The 22,704-nt window shown below is 45.8% G+C and overlaps 1 protein-coding gene across 3 annotated transcripts in view; it reads right to left on the reverse strand.

Moving 5' to 3' along the window:
* Positions 1 to 22,704, reverse strand: part of tecpr2 (tectonin beta-propeller repeat containing 2) — a 49,073-nt gene that overhangs the window by 11,917 nt on the left and 14,452 nt on the right. For all 3 annotated transcript variants that reach the window (XM_044165617.1, XM_044165618.1, XM_044165619.1), the window contains exons 7-21: positions 22,332 to 22,485; positions 21,876 to 22,034; positions 12,884 to 13,016; positions 11,380 to 11,603; positions 11,040 to 11,262; positions 10,705 to 10,954; positions 10,353 to 10,602; positions 7,906 to 8,145; positions 7,759 to 7,826; positions 6,765 to 6,880; positions 6,203 to 6,376; positions 4,354 to 4,534; positions 2,972 to 3,113; positions 2,648 to 2,873; positions 2,461 to 2,550 (exon numbers count right to left, since the gene is read on the reverse strand). In XM_044165617.1, the coding sequence (XP_044021552.1) occupies positions 2,461 to 2,550; positions 2,648 to 2,873; positions 2,972 to 3,113; positions 4,354 to 4,534; positions 6,203 to 6,376; positions 6,765 to 6,880; positions 7,759 to 7,826; positions 7,906 to 8,145; positions 10,353 to 10,602; positions 10,705 to 10,954; positions 11,040 to 11,262; positions 11,380 to 11,603; positions 12,884 to 13,016; positions 21,876 to 22,034; positions 22,332 to 22,485 (2,630 nt within the window). The remainder of the gene's footprint in view (positions 1 to 2,460; positions 2,551 to 2,647; positions 2,874 to 2,971; positions 3,114 to 4,353; positions 4,535 to 6,202; positions 6,377 to 6,764; positions 6,881 to 7,758; positions 7,827 to 7,905; positions 8,146 to 10,352; positions 10,603 to 10,704; positions 10,955 to 11,039; positions 11,263 to 11,379; positions 11,604 to 12,883; positions 13,017 to 21,875; positions 22,035 to 22,331; positions 22,486 to 22,704) is intronic.

Consider the following 22,704-nt stretch of genomic DNA (forward strand, 5'->3'; position numbering starts at 1 on the left):
GACAGAGGCAGGAGGACAGAGACAGGAGGACAGAGGACAGAGGCAGGAGGACAGGACAGAGGACAGAGGACAGGAGGACAGAGGCAGGACAGGAGGAGGAGGCAGGAGGACAGAGGACAGGAGGACAGGGACAGAGGCAGGAGGACAGGACAGGAGGACAGGGCAGGACAGGAGGACAGGAGGACAGGAGGACAGAGGCAGGAGGAGGGGGACAGAGGCAGGACAGGAGGACAGAGGACAGGAGGACAGAGGGACAGGAGGACAGGAGGACAGGAGGACAGGAGGACAGAGGACAGAGGAGGACAGAGGACAGGAGGACAGGAGGACAGAGGCAGGAGGACAGAGGACAGAGGACAGGAGGACAGAGGACAGGAGGACAGGACAGAGGCAGGAGGACAGGAGGACAGAGGACAGGAGGACAGAGGGCAGGAGGACAGGAGGACAGAGGCAGGAGGACAGGAGGAGGAGGACAGGGAGGACAGGAGGACAGGAGGACAGAGGACAGAGAGGACAGGAGGACAGGAGGACAGAGGCAGGAGGACAGAGACAGGAGGACAGAGGACAGAGGCAGGAGGACAGAGGACAGGAGGACAGAGGCAGGAGGACAGGAGGACAGAGGCAGGAGGACAGGAGGACAGAGGACAGGAGGACAGAGGACAGAGGCAGGAGGACAGGAGGACAGAGGCAGGAGGAGGAGAGGACAGGACAGGAGGACAGGAGGACAGAGAGGACAGGAGGACAGAGGACAGGAGGACAGAGGACAGGAGGACAGGAGGACAGAGGACAGGAGGACAGGAGGACAGAGGACAGGAGGACAGAGGACAGGAGGACAGAGGGAGAGGACAGGAGCAGGAGGACAGGAGGACAGGAGGACAGGGGACAGAGGACAGGAGGACAGAGGACAGAGGGAGCAGGAGGACAGAGGCAGGAGGACAGAGGACAGGAGGACAGGAGGACAGAGGCAGGATGACAGGGGGACAGAGGACAGGAGGACAGGAGGACAGAGGCAGGAGGACAGAGGACAGAGGCAGGAGGACAGGAGGACAGAGGGCAGGAGGACAGAGGGCAGGAGGACAGGGGCAGGAGGACAGAGGACAGGAGGACAGGAGGACAGAGGCAGGATGACAGGAGGACAGGAGGACAGAGGCAGGATGACAGGAGGACAGAGGCAGGATGACAGGGGGACAGGAGGACAGGAGGACAGAGGCAGGAGGACAGGGGACAGAGGACAGGGGGACAGAGGACAGGAGGACAGAGGCAGGATGACAGGGGACAGAGGGCAGGAGGACAGAGGAGGAGGGAGGACAGGAGGACAGAGGACAGGAGGACAGGAGGACAGAGGCAGGATGACAGGGGGACAGAGGGCAGGAGGACAGGGGGACAGAGGGCAGGAGGACAGAGGACAGAGGCAGGAGGACAGAGGACAGGGGGACAGAGGGCAGGAGGACAGAGGCAGGATGACAGGGGGACAGAGGGCAGGAGGACAGAGGCAGGAGGACAGGAGGACAGAGGACAGGGGACAGAGGGCAGGAGGACAGGGGGACAGAGGGCAGGAGGACAGGAGGACAGAGGCAGGATGACAGGAGGACAGAGGCAGGATGACAGGGGGACAGGAGGACAGAGGCAGGAGGACAGGGGACAGAGGACAGGGGACAGAGGACAGGAGGACAGAGGCAGGATGACAGGGGGACAGGAGGACAGAGGCAGGATGACAGGAGGACAGAGGCAGGATGACAGGGGGACAGGAGGACAGGAGGACAGAGGCAGGAGGACAGGGGGACAGAGGACAGGGGGACAGAGGACAGGAGGACAGAGGACAGGAGGACAGGGGGACAGAGGGCAGGAGGACAGGAGGACAGAGGACAGAGGCAGGAGGACAGGAGGACAGAGGACAGGAGGACAGAGGCAGGATGACAGGGGGACAGAGGGCAGGAGGACAGAGGCAGGATGACAGGGGGACAGAGGGCAGGAGGACAGGGGACAGAGGGCAGGAGGACAGAGGACAGAGGCAGGAGGACAGAGGACAGGGGACAGAGGGCAGGAGGACAGAGGCAGGAGGACAGAGGACAGAGGGCAGGAGGACAGAGGACAGAGGACAGGAGGACAGAGGACAGGAGGACAGAGGGCAGGAGGACAGGAGGCAGGATGACAGGGGACAGAGGGCAGGATGACAGGGGACAGAGGCAGGAGGACAGGAGGACAGAGGACAGAGGACAGAGACAGGAGGACAGAGGACAGGAGGACAGGAGGACAGGAGGACAGGGCATGACAGGAGGACAGAGGACAGAGGCAGGAGGAGGGACTGACCCTGACTGAGGTCTCAGTTCTTCATTCTTTCTAAACTTCAGTGTTTCGATGTGATTTATTTTATTAACATTTTAGATGTTTGAGATATTACTGCGTTTATACAGCGACTCTGCTGTTGTTGAGAACCACTGGTGTAGTGTTCAGGTGTGAGACCTTCTCTGTGAGGCACAGCCGAAGACGTGATGAAGGTCCACCTGGTGGCCGAGACGGTTCCTCTTGGAACAACGTTCTGCCAGAACGTTCCTGAAGGAACCGAACACAAACAGCAGCTGAGAAACTGAAAACCAGAAAACTCTAGTCTATGCTGCTGTTATACTGGACTCTACTGGACTCTACTGACCCACGAGACTGCCGCGGGCCAGGTGCAGCTGGTTCCGTCCCGAGGCGACCCAGACTCCGCTGGCGTTGGCGCTGACCAGGCTTGGCTGGCACTGCGAGTACTGAGACAGGAAGGCCACCACCCGCTCCACCGGTGCCCTGGTTACCGTGGCAACACTCTGGGTGGCTTGCAGCAGCGTCTGGAACAGACTGCCCTGATCGAAGACCACGTAGTCCGAAATACTGATCTGATGGAGACAGACAGACAGGCTGCTGAGCTGCACAACTGAACTGAGATCAAACCAGGACAAACTTTAAATATCAAACACAAAGACTTTCTGACTACCTGCCACCAGTGGTCGTCGTCGCCCTGCGGTCTGGACGAACAGATGCCGGTTCTAAACCACAGGCTGCCGCTGGCATCCAGCGCCCAGGCTGTACCACCGTCTCCCAGGGCAACACACATCAACTCCAGACCCTGAGCCTCACTGTGACACAATCAGAAAAAGTATTTATCAAACAGTGATCAATAAATCCTTAGCTGTCAGATGAATCATCTCTCCTTCCAGCTCATTTTAAACTAGCTCAGAGCTAAAAGTCACACTGATTTTAATGGTGGATGCTAACCAAGCCAATTATGCTAATAATGCTAACAACCTTGGAGTGTGAACTACCATGGTCACAGAATAGTTATAATAATATTGCGTTTAATTAAGGTAAGTGTTGGCTGGTCGTCTACTGCAGTAGTGTTACAGTAGTGTGACCTACGAAGGGCCAAGGCACCAGTGGCCCAGGGGGTCAGTGTGGACATGGTAGAGGACTACAAGTACCTGGGAGTACACATGGACAATAAACTGGACTGGACCAAGAACACTCAGGCTCTGTACAGGAAGGACCAGAGCCGCCTCTGTTTCCTGAGGAGGCTGAGGTCCTTCAACATCTGCCGGACAATGCTGAGGATGTTTTATGAGTCTGTGGTGGCCGGTGCTATCCTGTATGCTGTTGCATGCTGGGGCAGCAGGCTGAGGGTAGCGGACGCCAACAGACTCAACAAACTGACCCGTAAGGCCGGTGGCATTGTGGGGGTGGAGCTGGACTCTCTGGCGGTGGTGTCAGAGAGGAGGATGCTGGGTAAACTACACGCCATCTTGGACAGCGTCTCCACCCGCTCCATGACGTGCTGGTCAAACAAAGGAGCGCCTTCAGAGGAAGACTCATCCCCCCACAATGCACCACAGAGCGCCACAGGAAGTCATTCCTGCCTGTGGCCATCAGACTCTTTAACTCCTCCCTCTAAGAGTCAGTCTGTATGACCCGAAGTCACTAAACTGGACATTGATCATTAATATCTCTGCAATACTTTAAATAATTGTACAATATCCACCGTCTCATAATCACCTTAATAAGCTACACGTAACTTGACAGAACTCATTATTGCACTATTACTTATTACTTGTATTATTACAGTGTATTATACTGTACATACTTATCAACCTCTAAATCCTCTTTGTACTTCACACTCATTTTATTTTATACTTATACCCACCTGGTACCTAATTTATTTTCTGACCTGTATTATAGTGTTTTATATTTTTTGCTTAGTACTTCTGTTCCTGTGTGCACTGACATAAAGGTGAGCTGCTGGAACGAAAGAGTTTCCCCTTCGGGGATCAATAAAGTATTCCTGATTGTGATTACAGTATTACAGTAGTGTTACAGACGTAGTACCTGACGGTGTCGTACTTCCAGCCCTCTCCCTCGCTGCAGTAGCTGTTCAGTCCTTCTCTGTAGAATAAAGCTTTGTGTTCGCTCAGAGCCCAGACCACGCCTCCTCTCACACACACCTGGCTGAACACACAGGGAGAGTCCACCTTCACTGAGCGAGCACAGGGCCGGTCCACACTCAGACCTGCCGGACACACAGAGACAACGGTTACTATGGCAACAGCACACAGGAAGTCCTTCATCACCTTCAGCTCCTCCTGGAGGATCCCCGTGTGTCCCGGGGCCTGGTGGGATATATAATCCAGTGTGGCATTTATAAAACAGTGCGTAGGATTCTTACAAAAAGTGTACGTGCGCACAAAAGCCGAAAATGGCATGCACCCTAAAAGAATTCTGAGTTATAAAACTGAGCGTACGCACAGGCCCATTTCTTGCTATATGCGGACTATGCGGTTGCACAGGGCCCCCGGAGCCACCAGACCTGTGGGGTCAGAGTTTACTTACAGGTGTGCACATCCTCTTGTCAAGTTTGTTTTTAGAGATCGCAGCTTTTGCGTGGGAAGTGGCGTAGCCTCTTTCAGGCCCCGATTTGTGCGTACGCAACGGCTATAAATGGGACCCCAGGTCTGCCCCTGGGGTCTCCACAAGGAGGAGTCCAGAGGATCCTGATCAAGTGTTGAACCACCTCAGCTGACTCCTCTCCGAGTCCAGACCCCTTGCAGAGGAAATTAATTTCAGCTGACAAAATAAACCTCAAATGTATCAGTAGGTGTTTCCATTCGCCTGGTTTCACTCTCATGCAGCATGTGACTTAAAGTAAAGAGCTGAAAACATCAGATGTGTGTGGAGCGATGAGGAGGCTGTAACCTTCCTCACAGTAACGTTTCCATCATGTTTTTCCATCGTTTGAGCTCTGACTGCTCCAACCAGTGAACTCATATTCACACAGCAGCGGATGGAAACAAGCATTCATTCATGTTTTCTTTTCAACATTTTGTTGAACGACAACGTGTTTAATGTCGAACGCTGTCAGGATTCAATTCTATTGGTAAACGAAAAAATACTTCAGTAACTGGAATCTCTGTTTACCTTATTAATAAATATGTTTCATATTATTTTAAGTATCCTGCATGCGTTTGTCCTTTTCTTGCTCAAACAGACCCAGAGAGAAGAACTGACTCTGCTGACAGTAACACTAATATATTATTATTTCATACACGTACTAACTCATATTTGTACACGTTATCCTTCTGTAGTGCTATAGTGTGAATGGAAATGTGTTTTCTGCTGGTTTCATATGTTTGTGTTCAGTAATTAAAACTGACAAGCTACAGTATGGGTGTAGCGAAAACCTCAGTTGTAGCTTCAGTTTAAAACAAACAGCAGCAGGACGCCCCCTGCTGGTTGTACGGAGACATTACAGCAGGAGGAGGAACAAAGCGCAATGAAAATTATACTGTGTGTTTTCAAAGATCAACAGCAACATCAGACAGACAAAATTAGTCCGGTTCATTCATAAATACACATCTGTTGTTTCAAGTTCAAAGAAAGAGTACCTGAGGCAGAATAACAAATGTCTGTCTAAATGTGACTCGGATTGTTCCAAACCAGTCAGAAACCTCCCAGTCTGATGCAGTTTCACAAACAAGTTCCTTGCGTCAAGTACATAGTTTTTTGGAAAACTACAGTTCACGTGGCGGCTTTTCTTGTCCAGGACTACAACCAAAAATTAAACCTGCATTCAGAGAACGTTTTGGCTGAAGTCTATATATATATATATAAGGTTTGTTCACACCAGCAGGTTGTTGTTACTGAACATGTGAGACAGACAGTGAAACAGGTAGTTAGTTACCTGTCTGCAGGTAGAGGTCTCCGTTGGTCCTAATGATCCAGGCGGAGTCATCACTCAGAGCCACGAAGGCCGTTTGCTCCACAGCTTTGTACCAGTGACGTTTCCCTTTAACTGATACTTTAGCACAAGCAAACGCTGTCATGCTCTTCTGCTCCACCTTCCACAGCAGATTACCTGATGGAGTTAGCAACAGTTAGCATCCAGCTAATGCTACATACATCGGTACACCTGAGAGTCTGTAGAGTACTTTAACATGAGACATGACACCAAATGTTTTAACTGAAACCTGATGATTGCTTAAGTTTCTTTTTGAAAAACAAAGTAAAACTTCAAATAAAAACCATGTTTAGAAAACTAAAGCTGACAGTTTGACATTATTAACAGTAGGTAGCGCAGTACAAACTGTTGTTTACAACGAACGAACAGAAGATTCAATTCAATTTTATTTTATTTATATAGCGCCAATTCATAACAGAAGTTATCTCATTGCACTTTTCCTACAGAGCAGGTCTAGACCGAACTCTTTATAATATTACTGTCAGGTGTGATGTCAGCAGCTCACCTGAAGGTGATAATGCCACCTGGTGGACGTTGTCTTCAAAGCGCTGCCAGTTGAGTCCAGTTTCAGGCAGAGTACTGCAGAACAGTCCTCCTTTAAAGTCCAGACACCACACATACCTGAAACACACAGGTCATCTGTCAGACACCTGTCAGTCACCTGTAAGACACCTGTCAGTCACCTCTAAGACACCTGTAAGACACCTGTCAGTCACCTGTAAGACACCTGTCAGTCACCTGTAAGACACCTGTAAGACACCTGTCAGTCACCCGTCAGTCACCCGTCAGTCACCTGTAAGACAACCGTCAGTCAACCGTAAGACACCTGTCAGTCACCCGTCAGACAACCGTAAGACACCCGTCAGTCACCTGTAAGACACCTGTCAGTCACCTGTAAGACACCTGTCAGTCAACCGTAAGACACCTGTCAGTCACCCGTCAGACAACCGTAAGACACCCGTCAGTCACCTGTAAGACACCTGTCAGTCACCCGTAAGACACCCGTAAGACACCGGTCAGTCACCTGTAAGACACCTGTCAGTCACCCGTCAGTCACCCGTCAGTCACCTGTAAGACACCTGTCAGTCACCCGTCAGTCACCTGTAAGACACCTGTAAGACACCTGTCAGTCACCTGTCAGTCACCTGTAAGACACCTGTAAGACACCTGTCAGTCACCCGTAAGACACCTGTCAGTCACCCGTCAGTCACCTGTAAGACACCTGTAAGACACCTGTCAGTCACCCGTCAGTCACCTGTAAGACACCCGTAAGACACCCGTCAGTCACCTGTAAGACACCCGTCAGTCACCTGTAAGACACCCGTAAGACACCCGTCAGTCACCTGTAAGACACCCGTCAGTCACCCGTAAGTCACTTGTAAGACACCTGTCAGTCACCTGTAGGACACCTGACCACAGTCCTTTAACGTCCACACACCACACATACCTGAAACACACAGGTCATGCTTTAGTCACCTGAGGGTCAGCTGACCACCTACCTGTCAGTCACCTGCAGGCTCAGTATACCACATCCTGGTCCTGAGTATCCCATCCAGCTTTCTGCAAACTAGACAGAGAAAAGCCAAAAAAATATTAATACAGTACCTGCTGACAGACTCACCTGGTGAGCATTGTGTGTGTCTCACCTGGTCAGGTTTGTGTGTGTCTCTGTCCTGAGCGTCCTGGTCCATCTGTCTGTCTGTTGTCTTCTCTGTCTGATTGGACGGACAGTTGAGGACATCCCCGCCGCTGCCAGCAGGGGGCAGAGTGTGACAGTAGATGTCTCCCTCTTCATCACTGGACATACTGGGTTTTCTGTCCAGACTGGACAGAGTGGAGTAAAACATCTGGTCCATCAGACCAGCAGGGGGCGCCAGGTCATCATCCTGTACACAAAGAGAGGAAACTTAAGATTTAATTACATTAATTTGGCCAATGCTTTAGTCCAAAAAATCTTACAGTAAGTGCATTCAAATCACAATAAGAACAAGAGTTAGAGGTAATCAAAGACTGAGAGTGCAAACCACACAAATAAAAAACTAAAGTTTGTTCAGAGAGCCACAGTACAAGTGCTGAGTGTTTTTTATTTTCCAGAAATTAAACAAAAGTAAGTGTGTCATTGCGTCTTTAGCTGTAGTGTGAAAAGCTGGGCAGTTGTCCTGACTTCTACGGGGAGTTCAGTCCACCACTGAGGAGCCAGACCAGAAAAGAGCCTTGAACAAGATGAACGGAGTTCATCGGCAGACGAAGAGCGTAGGGTTTGACCATAGTTTGTAGGTAGGAAGTTCCCTTCACTGGTCTATGTAAAGGGCATCAGAGAGCCAGTGTAGTAAACGAGGAAGAGGAGCGGTGTGGCTAAACTTTGGGAGGTTGAACACCAGACAGACCGCAGTATTCTTCACTAGCTGCAGAGGTCTGGGGACTAGCTGCAGAGGTCTGGGGACTCGCTGCAGAGGTCTGGGGACTGACTAGCTGTAGAGGTCTGGGGACTCGCTGCAGAGGTCTGGGGACTCGCTGCAGAGGTCCGGGGACTCGCTGCAGAGGTCCGGGGACTCGCTGCAGAGGTCTGGGGACTGACTAGCTGTAGAGGTCTGGGGACTCGCTGCAGAGGTCTGGGGACTCGCTGCAGAGGTCTGGGGACTCGCTGCAGAGGTCCGGGGACTCGCTGCAGAGGTCCGGGGACTCGCTGCGGAGGTCCGGGGACTCGCTGCGGAGGTCTGGGGACTGACTAGCTGTAGAGGTCTGGGGACTGACTAGCTGTAGAGGTCCGGGGACTCGCTGCGGAGGTCCGGGGACTCGCTGCGGAGGTCCGGGGACTCGCTGCGGAGGTCCGGGGACTCGCTGCAGAGGTCCGGGGACTCGCTGCAGAGGTGACCACAATGTTGTCATGGTGATTGACAGGTCTCGGCACAGGAATCTTTTGCCCGAATGAACACATGCTCAATCTGGTCCAAGTTTGACACCAGATGGTGGAAAGGAGTATCTGGTGGTTGAATAAGGACCAAACGGGTCCAGGTGTACGAGGACCAGATGCTCTAGCAATGTGAAGCACTCCTGTCACTGCAAGGATTGCATTGACTCCAGGCTGATGGAGGTCTAGGAGGTTGTTCTGCAGAAGATAAGTGGATCACTGGTTGAAAAGGGATCGAAGTGTTTTGGAAAGAAAGGGAAGAGATACAGGTCTCTAGTTCTTGATGTCTGAGGGGTCCAGTGTTGCTTGTCAGAAGGGGGGCGACAGTGTCACAGGGTTCCCACACCTTCTTAAACATCAAATTCAAGGACTTTTCAATTACTTTCAAGGCCCAATTCCCTCAAATTCAAGGATGCAACAGGGCATAGTTTGAGACATGGATCAAGGTTAATTACTGTTACAACACTGAGCATTTTTAGAATGCGAAGTAGCCGGCTTTACAGAAGCTCACAGACAACAATTCAAAATAAAGAGAGGCTTGAATGTGTGCTGCGCTTCAGCGATGGCAGACTATGTGGTCTACAGCCTTCTCTAACACAGCACAGCACAACAATTTATTGTTTAAGTTGAGCGACAGAAACAAAGACTTATTTACGAGTTGAAGAGCTAAATAACTCCTCATTTATTTCATTAAATTACCCACTAAATTACCATGTCTATTCTCTTTTCAAAAACTTTCAAGGCCTCAATTTCCCCCCCTCAAATTCACAAACCATCAAGGATTTCAAGGACCGGTGGGAACCATGGTGTCAGATTAACTGTTAACAAAACTTTATTCAATTCAATTATATTTACATAGCGCCAATTCATAACAGAAGTTATCTCCCTGCACTTTTCCTACAGAGCAGGTCCAGACCGAACTCTTTATATTATTTACAGAGACCCAACAAATCCCACCATGAGCAAGCACTTGGCCACAGTGGCAAGGAAAAACTTCCTTTCCCTGTGACCAGTTTACTTGTTTGAATGTTGTTTCCTCACAAAGAAATTAAATTTGCTGTCAGAAATCAGCAAAAATCCCCTTTCAGTGTAAACTTCCTATCTTCCTAACCCTATCCTCAGAGAAGATATCACCTGTTACACTTACAATATGTTTATGTACATATAACAGCATCAACCCACCTCCTCCTCCTCTTCCTCTGGTCCAATCAGAGGGCTCAGAAACTCGTCCTCCTGCTCCTCCATTGGCTGCTGCTCCTGTCCATCATCCTCCACAGTGTTGTGCATGTAGGAGAAGGTGCACTCCAGCAGTAGATCCACATCCGGGGTCGGTGGGACTACCTCTGCCTCTGCACCAGGACCAGAGGCCTTTCCTGGATTCAGCTGGTTCTCCAGACCCTGGAGGAGCAGGGAGCCTGGAGGGCGGAGGGAGCTGGGAAAAGAAAACAAGCATGAGACAGACGGTCAGTAGGAGCAGGAAACAAGGATGAGACACAACGATACTGTTTCAGTCTACTGGTCTTCAGCTACTAACCCAGATTGGTTGGAAGAAGACTCCACCTCCTTTACACCTCTGTCTACACCTCCACCCCCTGCCTCCTGGGAGTCCTGGTCCTCGTCCTGGTTTTGTTCTGGAGAGTCCTGGTTCTGAAGGTCCAGACCGATGAGGGACGCTCGGTCACTCAGAGGAGTTCCACTTCCTCCGTCACTACAGCTGCCGTCCTGAACTCCAAACATGGAGTCTGAACAGCTGCTCTCAGAGAGATGGGTCCCACTGCTGCTGTCTGAGGAGAGACACAAAACATCAGTCAGTCATGGCTCTGTTATCTGTTTCTCAGTCTGTCTCCGTCACTCGGTCTGTCTGCTTGCCTTGTCGTCTCCTCTTCTTCTTCTTCACTCTGATGGCTTTCACCACCAGCTCCTGCTGCATCTCCCCCTGACCCAAGGGTGTGCTGTAGCGTCTGGAGCTCAGCTCGCAGGATGTGGTCACTGAGGCGTTTCCATGGAGACTGTCCCAGGAAGTGACAGAGCTGCTGCGGCTGCGAGAGCTGCTGGTGAACAAACCGGACCGCTGGCAGAGATGCTCCATCACCTGGACATAAATGGAGTATAGCAGATCACACAGACAGTAACAGGTAAGTTGACCAGTCTGTAAGTAAATGTGTCAACCAGTTAAACCAGTCTGGGAGACATCTTGGGTAGTAGACACCTCGAGCTGCTCCTCCGCCTCCTCCACTTGCTCCACTGCCTCCTCTTCTTCTCCCTCCTCGCTGTGCCTCTCCCATCCTCCTCCTCCTCCTCTCTCCTCCCTCCTCCCCCCCTCTACGATGATAGCCATGGTTCTAATTGGCTGAGCAGTTTCCACTGATCCGGTTGGTGGGAGGATGGTAGGTGTGGCCAAAGGTGAGGACAGACGGACGGAGAGCTCCGACACTGAAGAATAGAGACAGACAGGTTGAAAATCTTTTGGAAAACATCGGTATGATAATCAGTTTTAATGCGCTGTCGCATTCAGTCACTGTGTTGTCGCACTAAACGTCAGTACTGTCAGTTGGCGAGCTCATCTTTTGGGTGTTTGTGGAGTCTGCAAAACCTGTAGGATGATTTTTTTTAAAATCAAAGCACCATGACAGCTGGGGTTCACTCATTCATCAATACTACTAATATTTTAATAGTAGTAATACGTTTGGCCTTCAGGGTAGTTGGATTTGGTTTAGTATTTATCTATTAACAGAGGTATTTGAAGTTATGGGCAAGGTAAGGGTAGTACTTGCAGTAGTAGAAGTATTATTATATACAGTTAGAGGGATGTTGGAGATGTTTTCTATTTATTTATTAGCAGTGGTATTTTTAGCAGGAGGGTTAGGATTGTAGCTGCTTCTATTACAAGTAGTAATAGTTGTGGTAGTAGTATTACTCACAGTTTGAGGCCAGTCCCTAAGGGCTGTTGGAGATGTTATAGTATTTATCTAACAACAGAGGTATGTTGAGCAGGATGGTTAGGGTAGCAGTAGCAGCAGTAGTAGTGGTACAGCATAACTAAAAACTGTAGCTATAAACTTGACAGGACAGAGGAAACAGAATTAAACTTTTAGCTTCTGAAATACATTTTTAGACAGCTGTGATGGAGCTCAGGATTTATCAGGAGGACAGGTGCACAGCATCTCTCTTAAAGTGGAGAAGCTTCACCCTATTTCACCCACCCACAACCCATCTGTATTAATCACAATATTCATGTTTATGACCCTGCGGATTATCGGCAGGCCCCGCAGATATAACTGCAATCTGCGCATCACTACTGCTACTGGGAATAGTGCTTCTGCTGTCGGAGCATCAACGTTCCGGATTGAAACGTTTAAAAAGCACAATGTCTCCAAGAAACACGTCCTGTGCTGTGACAGGTGCGTGGCCGGCAGAGCAGCCCCCCTCCCCGCAGCGCTTCAGCGCCAGAAATGATAATAAAATTTAACATTGCTCATAATATAGCCAAAGAAGAGCAAAAACATTTATCTGCATCTTTATTCCTGTTTACAATTATTTACATGTGTTAAGAAATTACCAATGTGTATGGTAACTGACAAAAAAGGTAACACTTAAAATGTATTATTGGGTGCACCTAAATGAAAAAGTTAGGCGCACCAGTGCCACCAATGTAAGACGTTAGTCTGGAGCCCTGTGGTACTATTACTAGTAGTAATAATAGTAGTACTCACAGTTGGAGGCCAGTCCCTCGGGGCTGTTGGAGAGACGGATGATGTCTCTGTCTCCTTTCAGGATAAAGATTTCGTTGTCACAACACGACACTGACACAATGTCTCCACTGCTCTCCAGGGCTCCAATTATCACCTTAAAACATCAAACACAAAACTGATCAGATATTACAAAACGTAAGGATTCACACATCATCAACATTCACACAATATGAAGAACCACACAACGTAAACATTCACACATCAGTTGTTACATGTTGATGTGTGACATTGAGACCAGGAGGCAGAGTTGCAGTCCTACACGAGTTACCCACCCAAAACTCCTTAGTGACGGTGTCTGCCCCCCGACCACTAAAATTAATTAAATCAAAAGTAAACTGAAGAGGAATTATACAAAGAAATGAACACCACCCCTGCAATAGTACAACAAAATAACAACAGATCTGTCATCTAAAGCTGTACTAGTGAACGATTTAATATCAGAGTATCATGTTGACGTATTCTGTCTTACTGGAACCTGGCTGGGTCACGAAGAACACGTTAGCCTAAATGAATCCGCTCCACCCAGTCATATTAACGCTCACGTTCCTCGAGGCACCGAGGAGGTGGAGCTGCAGCCATCTTTGACTCAAGCCTGTTAATCAGCCCTAAACCTAAACTAAATTATAACTCATTCGAAAGCCTTGTTCTTAGTCTTTCACACCCGACCTGGAAAACACGACAGCAGATTCTATTTGTTATAGTGTACCGCGCTCCTGGTCCTTATTCTGAGTTTTTATCTGAAGTTAAGTCCTTAAATAGATAATTCACCGCTGAAAGATGGTATTTTAATAAAACTGGGCTGTCTGTGCAGTAGGAAGATGCAAATAGTTGCAAAATTGGTGGTATATGACCAGAGAAAACAGAAAAATGGCTGTGGTATCTCCTTTCGTGCAAAACGTAGAAAGCCTACAATACCCAGAATGCACTCCCAGGCCGTGTGTAAGCGGCAAAACCAGTTTCAATTTTCCTGCTTGCTGTAGTAGGAAGAAGTAGTTCTTCTAAACAACTTCTTTTTGTTCACTACTAAAAACTTTTAGTAACACTGATTTCGACTTACATTGTTCCCGGGTGCAAGCATACGCCCATTTCCGAAAACTGGGGTTTCTGAAGTGTAACGTTAAACTTCCCAACTCCTAGAAACAGCCTGTCAGAGCTACTAATGTTAGGCTACACTCTGATAGTACTGTCGGGTAACAAACTGGGGCAGCTTGTATGTGCTTTGTAAGTGATCTGTCAGAATGTACATAAACCACACCCTTGACATTGTTCTGGCATTAAAATTAAACATTTAATAAGAATCCTTTTTTATTGGACCTTTATTTAATAACTTTTAACTGCTATTACTGGACTACACGCCATTAGGCAAAAACTCCTACACTAGATGTCTGATAGTGCTGTGGCTAAATTTAAGGAAGTGATTCCATCTGCATTTAATTCAATGCCATGTCTCAATATAACAGAGGACTCCTGTGCTAATTTCAGCTCCTCCCAAATTGACCATCTAGTTGATAGTGCCGCAGGCTCACTGTGTGCAGAAAAACAGGGATAGAATGCCATAATTAATGTAAAATAAGATGGATAATAACACCCACTAAATAATAGTAAAAATAGAAAACAGAATGCATAAAATCAAGTAAAATGCAGCAGTGCATAAGTGTAAAGCAAAGTGCAAAAAGAGTTACATGCCTGTATCAGGAAAGCTAGATAGGCTAGAGTGAAGAGATAAGTTTTTAGCTTTCTTTTAAAAATATTTAGCGAGCTGGCTTCCCCGATATCTATAGGTAATGTGTTCCATAGCTTTGGGGCCTAATTGATAAAGGCTGCATCCCAATTTTCTTTCGGCTGTTTCTGGGAACCTCCAGTAAACCAGCAGCAGATGATCGCAGTGTTCTTGAAGGCAAGTAATGAACATGGGAGTTAGAAATGTAGCTTGGACCTTAAAATCAATTCTAAATGTTACAGGAAGCCAGTTCAGAGTAGCTAAAACTGGACTAGTGTGCTCTCTCCTCTTGGTTCTAGTTAATAGCCGGGCTTCAGAGTTTTGAATAAGCTGAAGTCTCTCAGGGTTTTTTTTTTTTTTTCGGGAGACCAGTAAAAAGTGCATTACAGTAATCGAGTCAGCTTGAAATAAAGGCATGAATCAGTTTTTCAGCATCTTTTTGATTTATAAATGGTCGTACTTTAGCTATGTTTCAAAGGTGGAAAAATTATGTTTTCGTCACCTTAAAATGGGACTTGAAGCTTAGATCTGAATCTAAGATAACACCAAGATTTGTAACCTCAGATTTAATCCAGGGATTTCCCCAGACTATTAAACAGCATTCTCTTTTTGTTTTAGGGTCGACTAGTAGGATTTCAGTTTTGTCCTTGTTTAACTTTAAGAAATTATCGCTCATCCATTTATTTATTACTAAAAGACAGGTAGTGATGGAGTTTATAGCTTTAGGATCATTTTGTTCAGTACAGATGTACAGTTGTGTGTCATCCGCATAACTATGGAAACATACATTGCGCTCTCTAATGATGTCACCAAGTGGCAGCATGTATAGTGAGAATAGTAATGGACCAAGGCAGCTCCCTTATGCAAACCCAAAACATATGTGATGTTTCTCAGACACATGCTCTCCAAGACGGACGTAAAACTTCCTCCCTTTGATGTATGTTTTGAATCAGTTTAACAGTCAGAACGACCAACCAACTTTTCAAGACGATTGATTAAGATATCATGGTCAATCGTCTCAAATGCTGCACTTAGGTCTAAGAGGACAAGAATTGAGACCTTATTATCATCAGAATTTAGTCTGAGGTCGCTGATTATTTTAGTAAGAGCAATTTCAGTGCTGTGGTATGTTCTAAAGCCTGATTGAAATTCCTCCAGGATACTATAGCCCTCAGTAGTAACGACTTCATGAGCTTCTTTAATGATAAAATTCATCACCTCACCTTAATCGGTACCGATTTATCTTCAAACACAGGAATCTTAGAAACAGATGTAAAACCTAATATGTTTTCAGATTGCTTTTCTCCCACCAACCTTCACCATCTAACTTCCACGATTTCTTCATCTAAGCCATCAACCTGTCTCTTTGACCCCATCCCAGCTAGGTTGCTTAAATAAGTATTACCCTTAGCACTTCTTTACTGGATATGATCAATCCAGCTTTATTAATTGGCTATGTCCCACAGTCCTTTGAATTAGCTGTATTTAAACCTCTTCTTAAAAAACCCACTCTTGATCTAGGGGTTTTAGCCAACTTTAGACCTATATGTCTAAGATCCTTTATTTATAGAGCACTTATCAAAACAAAGTGCTTCACAACAAGAGAAAAAAAATACCACAGTGAATGATGAAAAATTAAGAAATAAAATACATAAAAGCAATAAACTAAACAGCCAGTTCAGGTAAAATCAGGATCTGCTTTCAGATAAAAAATGTGTTTTGAGACGAGACTTAAACGAAGACACTGACTCAGACAGCCTAATGTCTTCGGGCAGGTTGTTTCAGAGCCTCGGGGCCCTGATGGCAAAAGCTCTGTCCCCCTTAGTTTTCATCCTGGACTCAGGAACAGACAGGAGACCCCTGCCCGAAGATCTCAGACTACGTGAAGGTTCATAAGGGATTACAAGGTCTAAGCTATAGTTTGGAGCCAGGCCATGAAGAGCCTTAAAAGTAATCAATAAGATCTTAAACATCAATCCTAAAACCAACAGGGAGCCAGTGTAAAGAGGCTGAAACAGGTGTGATGTGGTCGTACTTCTTGGTCCTGGTTAACAGCCGAGCAGCTGAGTTTTGTACAGTCTGCAGTCGTTTCAGTTTTTTGATTAAGACAAGTGAACAGGCTGTTACAGTAATCGAGGCGTGAGGAGATAAAAGCATGTACAACAGTTTCTGCATCACTAAGATTTAAAATAGATCGGATTTTTGCAATGTTTCGGAGGTGATAGAAACATGATTGGACAAGCTTAGTGATATGGTGCTCAAAACATAAATTGCTATCAAACAGGACACCAAGATTTCTTGCAACAGGCTTGATATGTTGTGACAGGTTACCAGTAGATGGCAGTATTTGTTTAGTGATGTGTTGGGGCCCAATAACAAGGATTTCAGTTTTATTTGAGTTGAGCTGTATAAAATCTATCGACATCCAGTGTTTTATGTCAGACAGGCAGTCCTGCAGAGAACTCGACAGGGAGGTACAACTGTGTGTCATCCGCATAACAATGAAAAGAAATCCCATGTCTGCGGATTACATCACCCAAAGGAAGCATGTATAAGGAGATCAGTATTGGTCCCAGAATTGAACCTTGAGGCACACCATACTTGACATGGGAAAAGGGTGACATGAAGTTATTAATGCTGACACAGAATTTCCTATTAGACAGATAAGATGAGAACCAGTCTAGTGTAGTGCCAGATATGCCCACCCAGTGCCTCAGTCTATCTAGAAGAATGCCATGATCAATTGTGTCAAAGGCAAGTCGCCAATCAGTTGTGTGACTTTCTAAATAACAATAGTTTATTTGAGGATTTTCAGTCAGGGTTTAGAGTGCATCATAGCACAGAGACAGCACTGGTGAAAATTACAAATGACCTTCTAATTGCATCAGACAATGGACTTGTCTCTGTACTTGTCTTGTTAGATCTTAGTGCTGCGTTCGACACCATTGACCATCACATCCTATTACAGAGACTGGAACATGTAATTGGCATTAAAGGAGCCGCACTAAACTGGTTTAAATCCTATCTATCAGATCGATCTCAGTTTGTACATGTTAACGGTGAGTCCTCCGTGCCGCCAAAGTTAGAAACGGAGTTCCACAAGGTTCTGTGCTTGGACCAATTCTATTCACCTTATATATGCTTCCCTTTGGCAATATTATTAGGAAACACTCCATAAACTTTCATTGTTATGCAGAGGATACCCAATTACATCTATCAATCAAGCCAGATGAAACTAACCAGCTAGCTAAACTTCAAGCATGCCTTAAGGACAAAAAAACCTGGATGACCTGCAACTTTCTGATGTTAAACTCTGACAAAATCGAAGTTATTGTACTTGGCCCCAAACACCTCCGAGACACGTTATCTAAAGATATAGTTGCTCTAGATGGCATTGCCCTGGCCTCCAGCAGCACCGTAAGGAACCTCGGAGTTATCTTTGATCAGGATTTATCCTTTAACTCCCACATAAAACAAAGTTCAAGGACTGCCTTTTCCCACCTGTGTTACATTGCAAAAATCAGGCACATCCTGTCTCAAAAAAATGCAGGAAAACAGGTCCATGCATTTGTTACTTCGAGGCTGGAATATGGCAATTCCTTATTACCAAGCTGCCCGAATAAGTCCCTTAAGACTCTCCAGTTGATCCCGAATGCTGCGGCACATGTACTGACATGCCTTGGGAACATTTCCCTAACAAGAACTAGGAAAAGAGATGATATCTCTCCAATATTAGCTTCTCTGCACTGGCTCCCTGTAAAATTCAGAATAGAATTTTAAATCCTTCTCCTCACCTACAAAGCTCTTAATGGTCTGGCACCATCATATCTTAATTGTTTTCCCGCCATTGACGAGATTTTCCATCATTTATGACGAAGTGGTTCCCAGCCATTGACAAGATATTCCGGCAATCCAAGTTTTCACTGTTATACGATAGGGAGTACTGTTACGGATTTTGTGAAATAGTACAGCACTTCCGGGTCCAAAAACAAGCGAAGAAGATCCACCGGAAACTGGAAGGAGAGGATAAAGTTTTTACACACAAGAAATGTTAGCTCCAAAAATGCAGCAACATGTGTATCGCACACCAGCCTAACAAAAAGGCCAGCACCCACGAAGAGGCATACATCTGCAAAAGCCTTGGAGGAGTTGTTGGACTCTGACTCCGATAATTCATGTTTTGATCAATATTCTGAATCTGATCTGGATGAAGTAGCAAATGAGTCTGGTGGGTCAAATCAGGATCGCCATGCTGGTGACAGTGACACACACGAACACGACAATCACAGAGTTAAGGAAGACGACAGTCTTGACACTGAAATTTCTCATCTATATCGTGCCCGTGCCAGGGGTAGACAGAAAACCAGTGGACTTGGACAAAGAAGATGTGGGAAAAGACTGTAAGTAGTTCAGACTATGATACTTCAGACACAGAGTGGAGAGATTCAAGGCCCAGGTCTCATTTCCATAGGTGCAAGAGGTAAGACATGATAATTTAGAGTGTTTTATAATTGTGATAAGATGAAACAGAAATAATTTATCTCTCATTCTGTGCACATAATATTTACCAAACTCATATTTATATGATATTTTACTGTAATATTATTTTAGATACGGTGTTGAGTGATTCAAGGCCCAGGTCTCCTTCATTTGCATCTGCCAGAGGTGATACAGGTAAGACAGGATAACTTAGATTAGTCTGATTGTATGTTAGCACTATTCTCGGCATCTTCTCTTGTCTTACAATTAAGGAATTTAGCACACACTCTTATCCAGAGCAACATAGTTCCTAATTATCATATTTACCAAACTGATGTTTATATGATATTTTACTGTGATGTTATTTCAGAGATTATTTACAGAGTTGAGGGAGCCAAGGTTAAGGTCTCATCCTCCATTCCCACCTGCCAGAGGTGATAGAGGTAAGAAAAGGCCCAAAGAACTGTTTCTTTGTGCACATCATATTTACCACACTGCTGAATAAAATATATACATATATTTTTATATTAATTCTCATAATAATCTTAATAAGCTCCACTTAACTTGACAGTTCATGCACTATTACTTCCTACTTGTATTATTACATTGTATTATTATACCGTACATACTTATCAACCGGTAAATCCACTTTGTACTTTACACTTATTTTAATTTTATACTTATATCCACTTTGTACTTAATTTATCTTACTTGTATTATAGTGTATTATATTCTGATTGCTTAGAACTTCTATTCCTGTGTGCACTGACGTGATAGTGGGCTGCTTTAACAAAAGAGTTTCCCTTTGGGGATCAATAAAGTATTTCTGATTCTGATTATTCATATATATTTACAGGTCGAACACAGCAACGAGGCAGAGGTCGGACACATGGATCTCATGGATGTGGTAGAGGTCAAGTCCGTGGGCGTGGCGTGGCTGGTGACTAAGCAAGGGCCCCTGTAAACCATCCAGCTGAAATTCCTGGACCTGGTAATCCTGTGTGGCATGAAATTAACTGGCAGCCAAACACTTGACTTTACTGAGTTGTTCATTTCTGATGAACTAATCCAGAACATTGTTGATCAGACCAACTTGTATGCAGATCAGTGAATTCAAGCTGAGAATGGTGCTTCACCTCAGCTAGAATTCACGCATGGAAACCTGTAACAGTTTCAGAAATGAAAACCTTCCTGGGGCTCTTTTTTCTTACTGCTATCATTCGTAAGCCTGAACTTGAAATGTACTTGTAATGTAATGTCTACAGATGAAATGTTTGCTACCCCCTACTTCAAGAAGGTCATGTCTTGCAACAGGTTTGAAATCATATGGAGATTTCTCCACTTCAATGGTAATGAAGCAAGACCAGCCAATGTTACTGACAGGCTGTACATAGTCCGCCCTGTCAGATTATTTTGTGTCCAAATTCCATGAAATGTTTCAGCCTAACAAACATTTGCATTGATGAGGGTATGCTTCTGTGGCATGGGCGCCTAGCTTTCAGGGTGTACAATCCCCCAAAACCTGTAAAATGGCCTTTGTAATCCTGAAACAGGGTACTGTTATAACATGAAGCCCTATTGTGGAGAAGGCGCTGCCCTGGGAGACACAGTTGTCTTTCTTCTTGATCGCCTAGCAGGTCATGGCTACAGACTGTTCATGGATCATTTTTACAATTCTGTAGCATTGTGTGAGCGCCTACTTAATCTGATTTGTATTCCTCTTCACCTACCCTGAGCCTGGTTCTGGTCGAGGTTTCTGCCTGTAAAAGAGAGTTTTTCCTTGCCAATGTCGCCAAGTGCTCGCTCATGGTCGGAATTGTTGGGACTCTGAAAATAATATAAAGAGTATGGCCTAGACCTGCTCAATATGACAAGTGCCCTGGGATAACTTTTGTTATGTTGTTATTTGGTGCTATATAAATAAAACTAAACTGAACTGAATCATTAACATTCACATATTAAGATTCACACATCACCAACATTCACACAAAGTCAACATTCACACAACATCATTCACACAAAGTCAACATTCAAGCAATATCTAGAATCACAAAACGTAAACATTCACAGGTCAGCATTCACAAAACATCAACATTCACGTAACATCAAAATTCATACATCTAGAATCACACAACATAAACATTCATATATTAAGACTCCAACATTCAAAGTCAACATTCACAAAACATCAAAATGCACACATCAACATTCATGTAAAAACATCAACATTCACACAACAGAATCACATAATGTAAACATTCACACGTCGACATTCACCCAACTTCAACATTCATCCACCATCAATAGTCACCATCGAGACAGTCAAGGACATTAGATGCTGTACTTGTTAACACAGTACTATAAGTAGTTGTAGTAACTAGTTAAAGGGAAAATTCTGTACCTTTTATGTGAATGTCCAGCCACTGTTCATGGTAAATGTAGTCCATTGAAGCAATAACTTCCTCAGTGCATGCTATGTTACATACATACAGAGAAAGCAGAGTTCTCCTCAGCGGCACTGCCAGCAGAGCCGTGCCAGCAGCGCCTACATGTACCAGGATGCATTGCGTGCGAATTTCTCACGCCCACGCTCACCCAGCGGGTTTGCCCTCTGAAATTTATTGTTTCAATGGACTACATTTACCATCACTACTGACTGGACATCCACATAAAAAGCGCCAAATTTTCCCTTTAAGACAGTCGAGGGTGTAGATGCTGTACTCATCAAAACAGTACTATAAGTAATTGTAGTACCTCTTTAAGACAGTCGAGGACGTAGATGCTATATTCGTTCCAGCTGACGATCCAGCCCTCTCTGAGGAAACAGCTGAGCAGACCAAGCTGTCTGTCTGCTGGACGGTAAGCTCCGACTGGACCAGGACGAGGAAACAACTCAAATTGAGGAATCTGAGTCTGACAGGTAGACACACAGGTAGTCAGACAGACAGACAGACAGACAGAGAGACAGACAGACAGTTATTAACAGTCATTTTTCTTGGATGAGTGGAAACAGCAAAATGTCTTCAAGACCAAACACAAGTACAGCTGTCTTTGACGAAGTACTAATAGATACAGTAGCAGTAACATTAGCAGTAGTACAGGTAAAAGTATTTGTGTCACGTGGCTCCAGCAGAAGGGTCTGCTAACAGCTGCTGTAGTAGTAACAGTACTAAACGTACAGTATGTGTCAGTAGTATGTTCCCAGTGTACCTGTGTGTTAAAGAGTGGTTTGAGCAGTCGGGTGTCCTCCACCTGTCCTCTGATGTCAGACCTCCACAGTCTGAGTCCAGGTCGAGCAGCAAACACCTGAAGATCGCTCTGTTTACAGAGACCCGGCAGGAAGCAGGCCCCGAACCTGCCGCTGCTGCAACCAACACAAAAAATACTGCCAACAGGAAAAACTACTAAACCCACGTACAACTACCATCAGCACGTACAACTACTAAACTCACGTAAAACTATTGTCAACATGTACAACTACTGTCAACTTTTTTTTACTATCAACAAACTTACATTTTTTCTCTTGTATCACTTGCCTGTACTTTCACACTTCTTTAAATTGTAAATCTTTTACCTATGCTGT

Source organism: Siniperca chuatsi, linkage group LG15 (genome assembly GCF_020085105.1).
Source record: "Siniperca chuatsi isolate FFG_IHB_CAS linkage group LG15, ASM2008510v1, whole genome shotgun sequence".
Classification (NCBI taxonomy): domain Eukaryota; kingdom Metazoa; phylum Chordata; class Actinopteri; order Centrarchiformes; family Sinipercidae; genus Siniperca; species Siniperca chuatsi.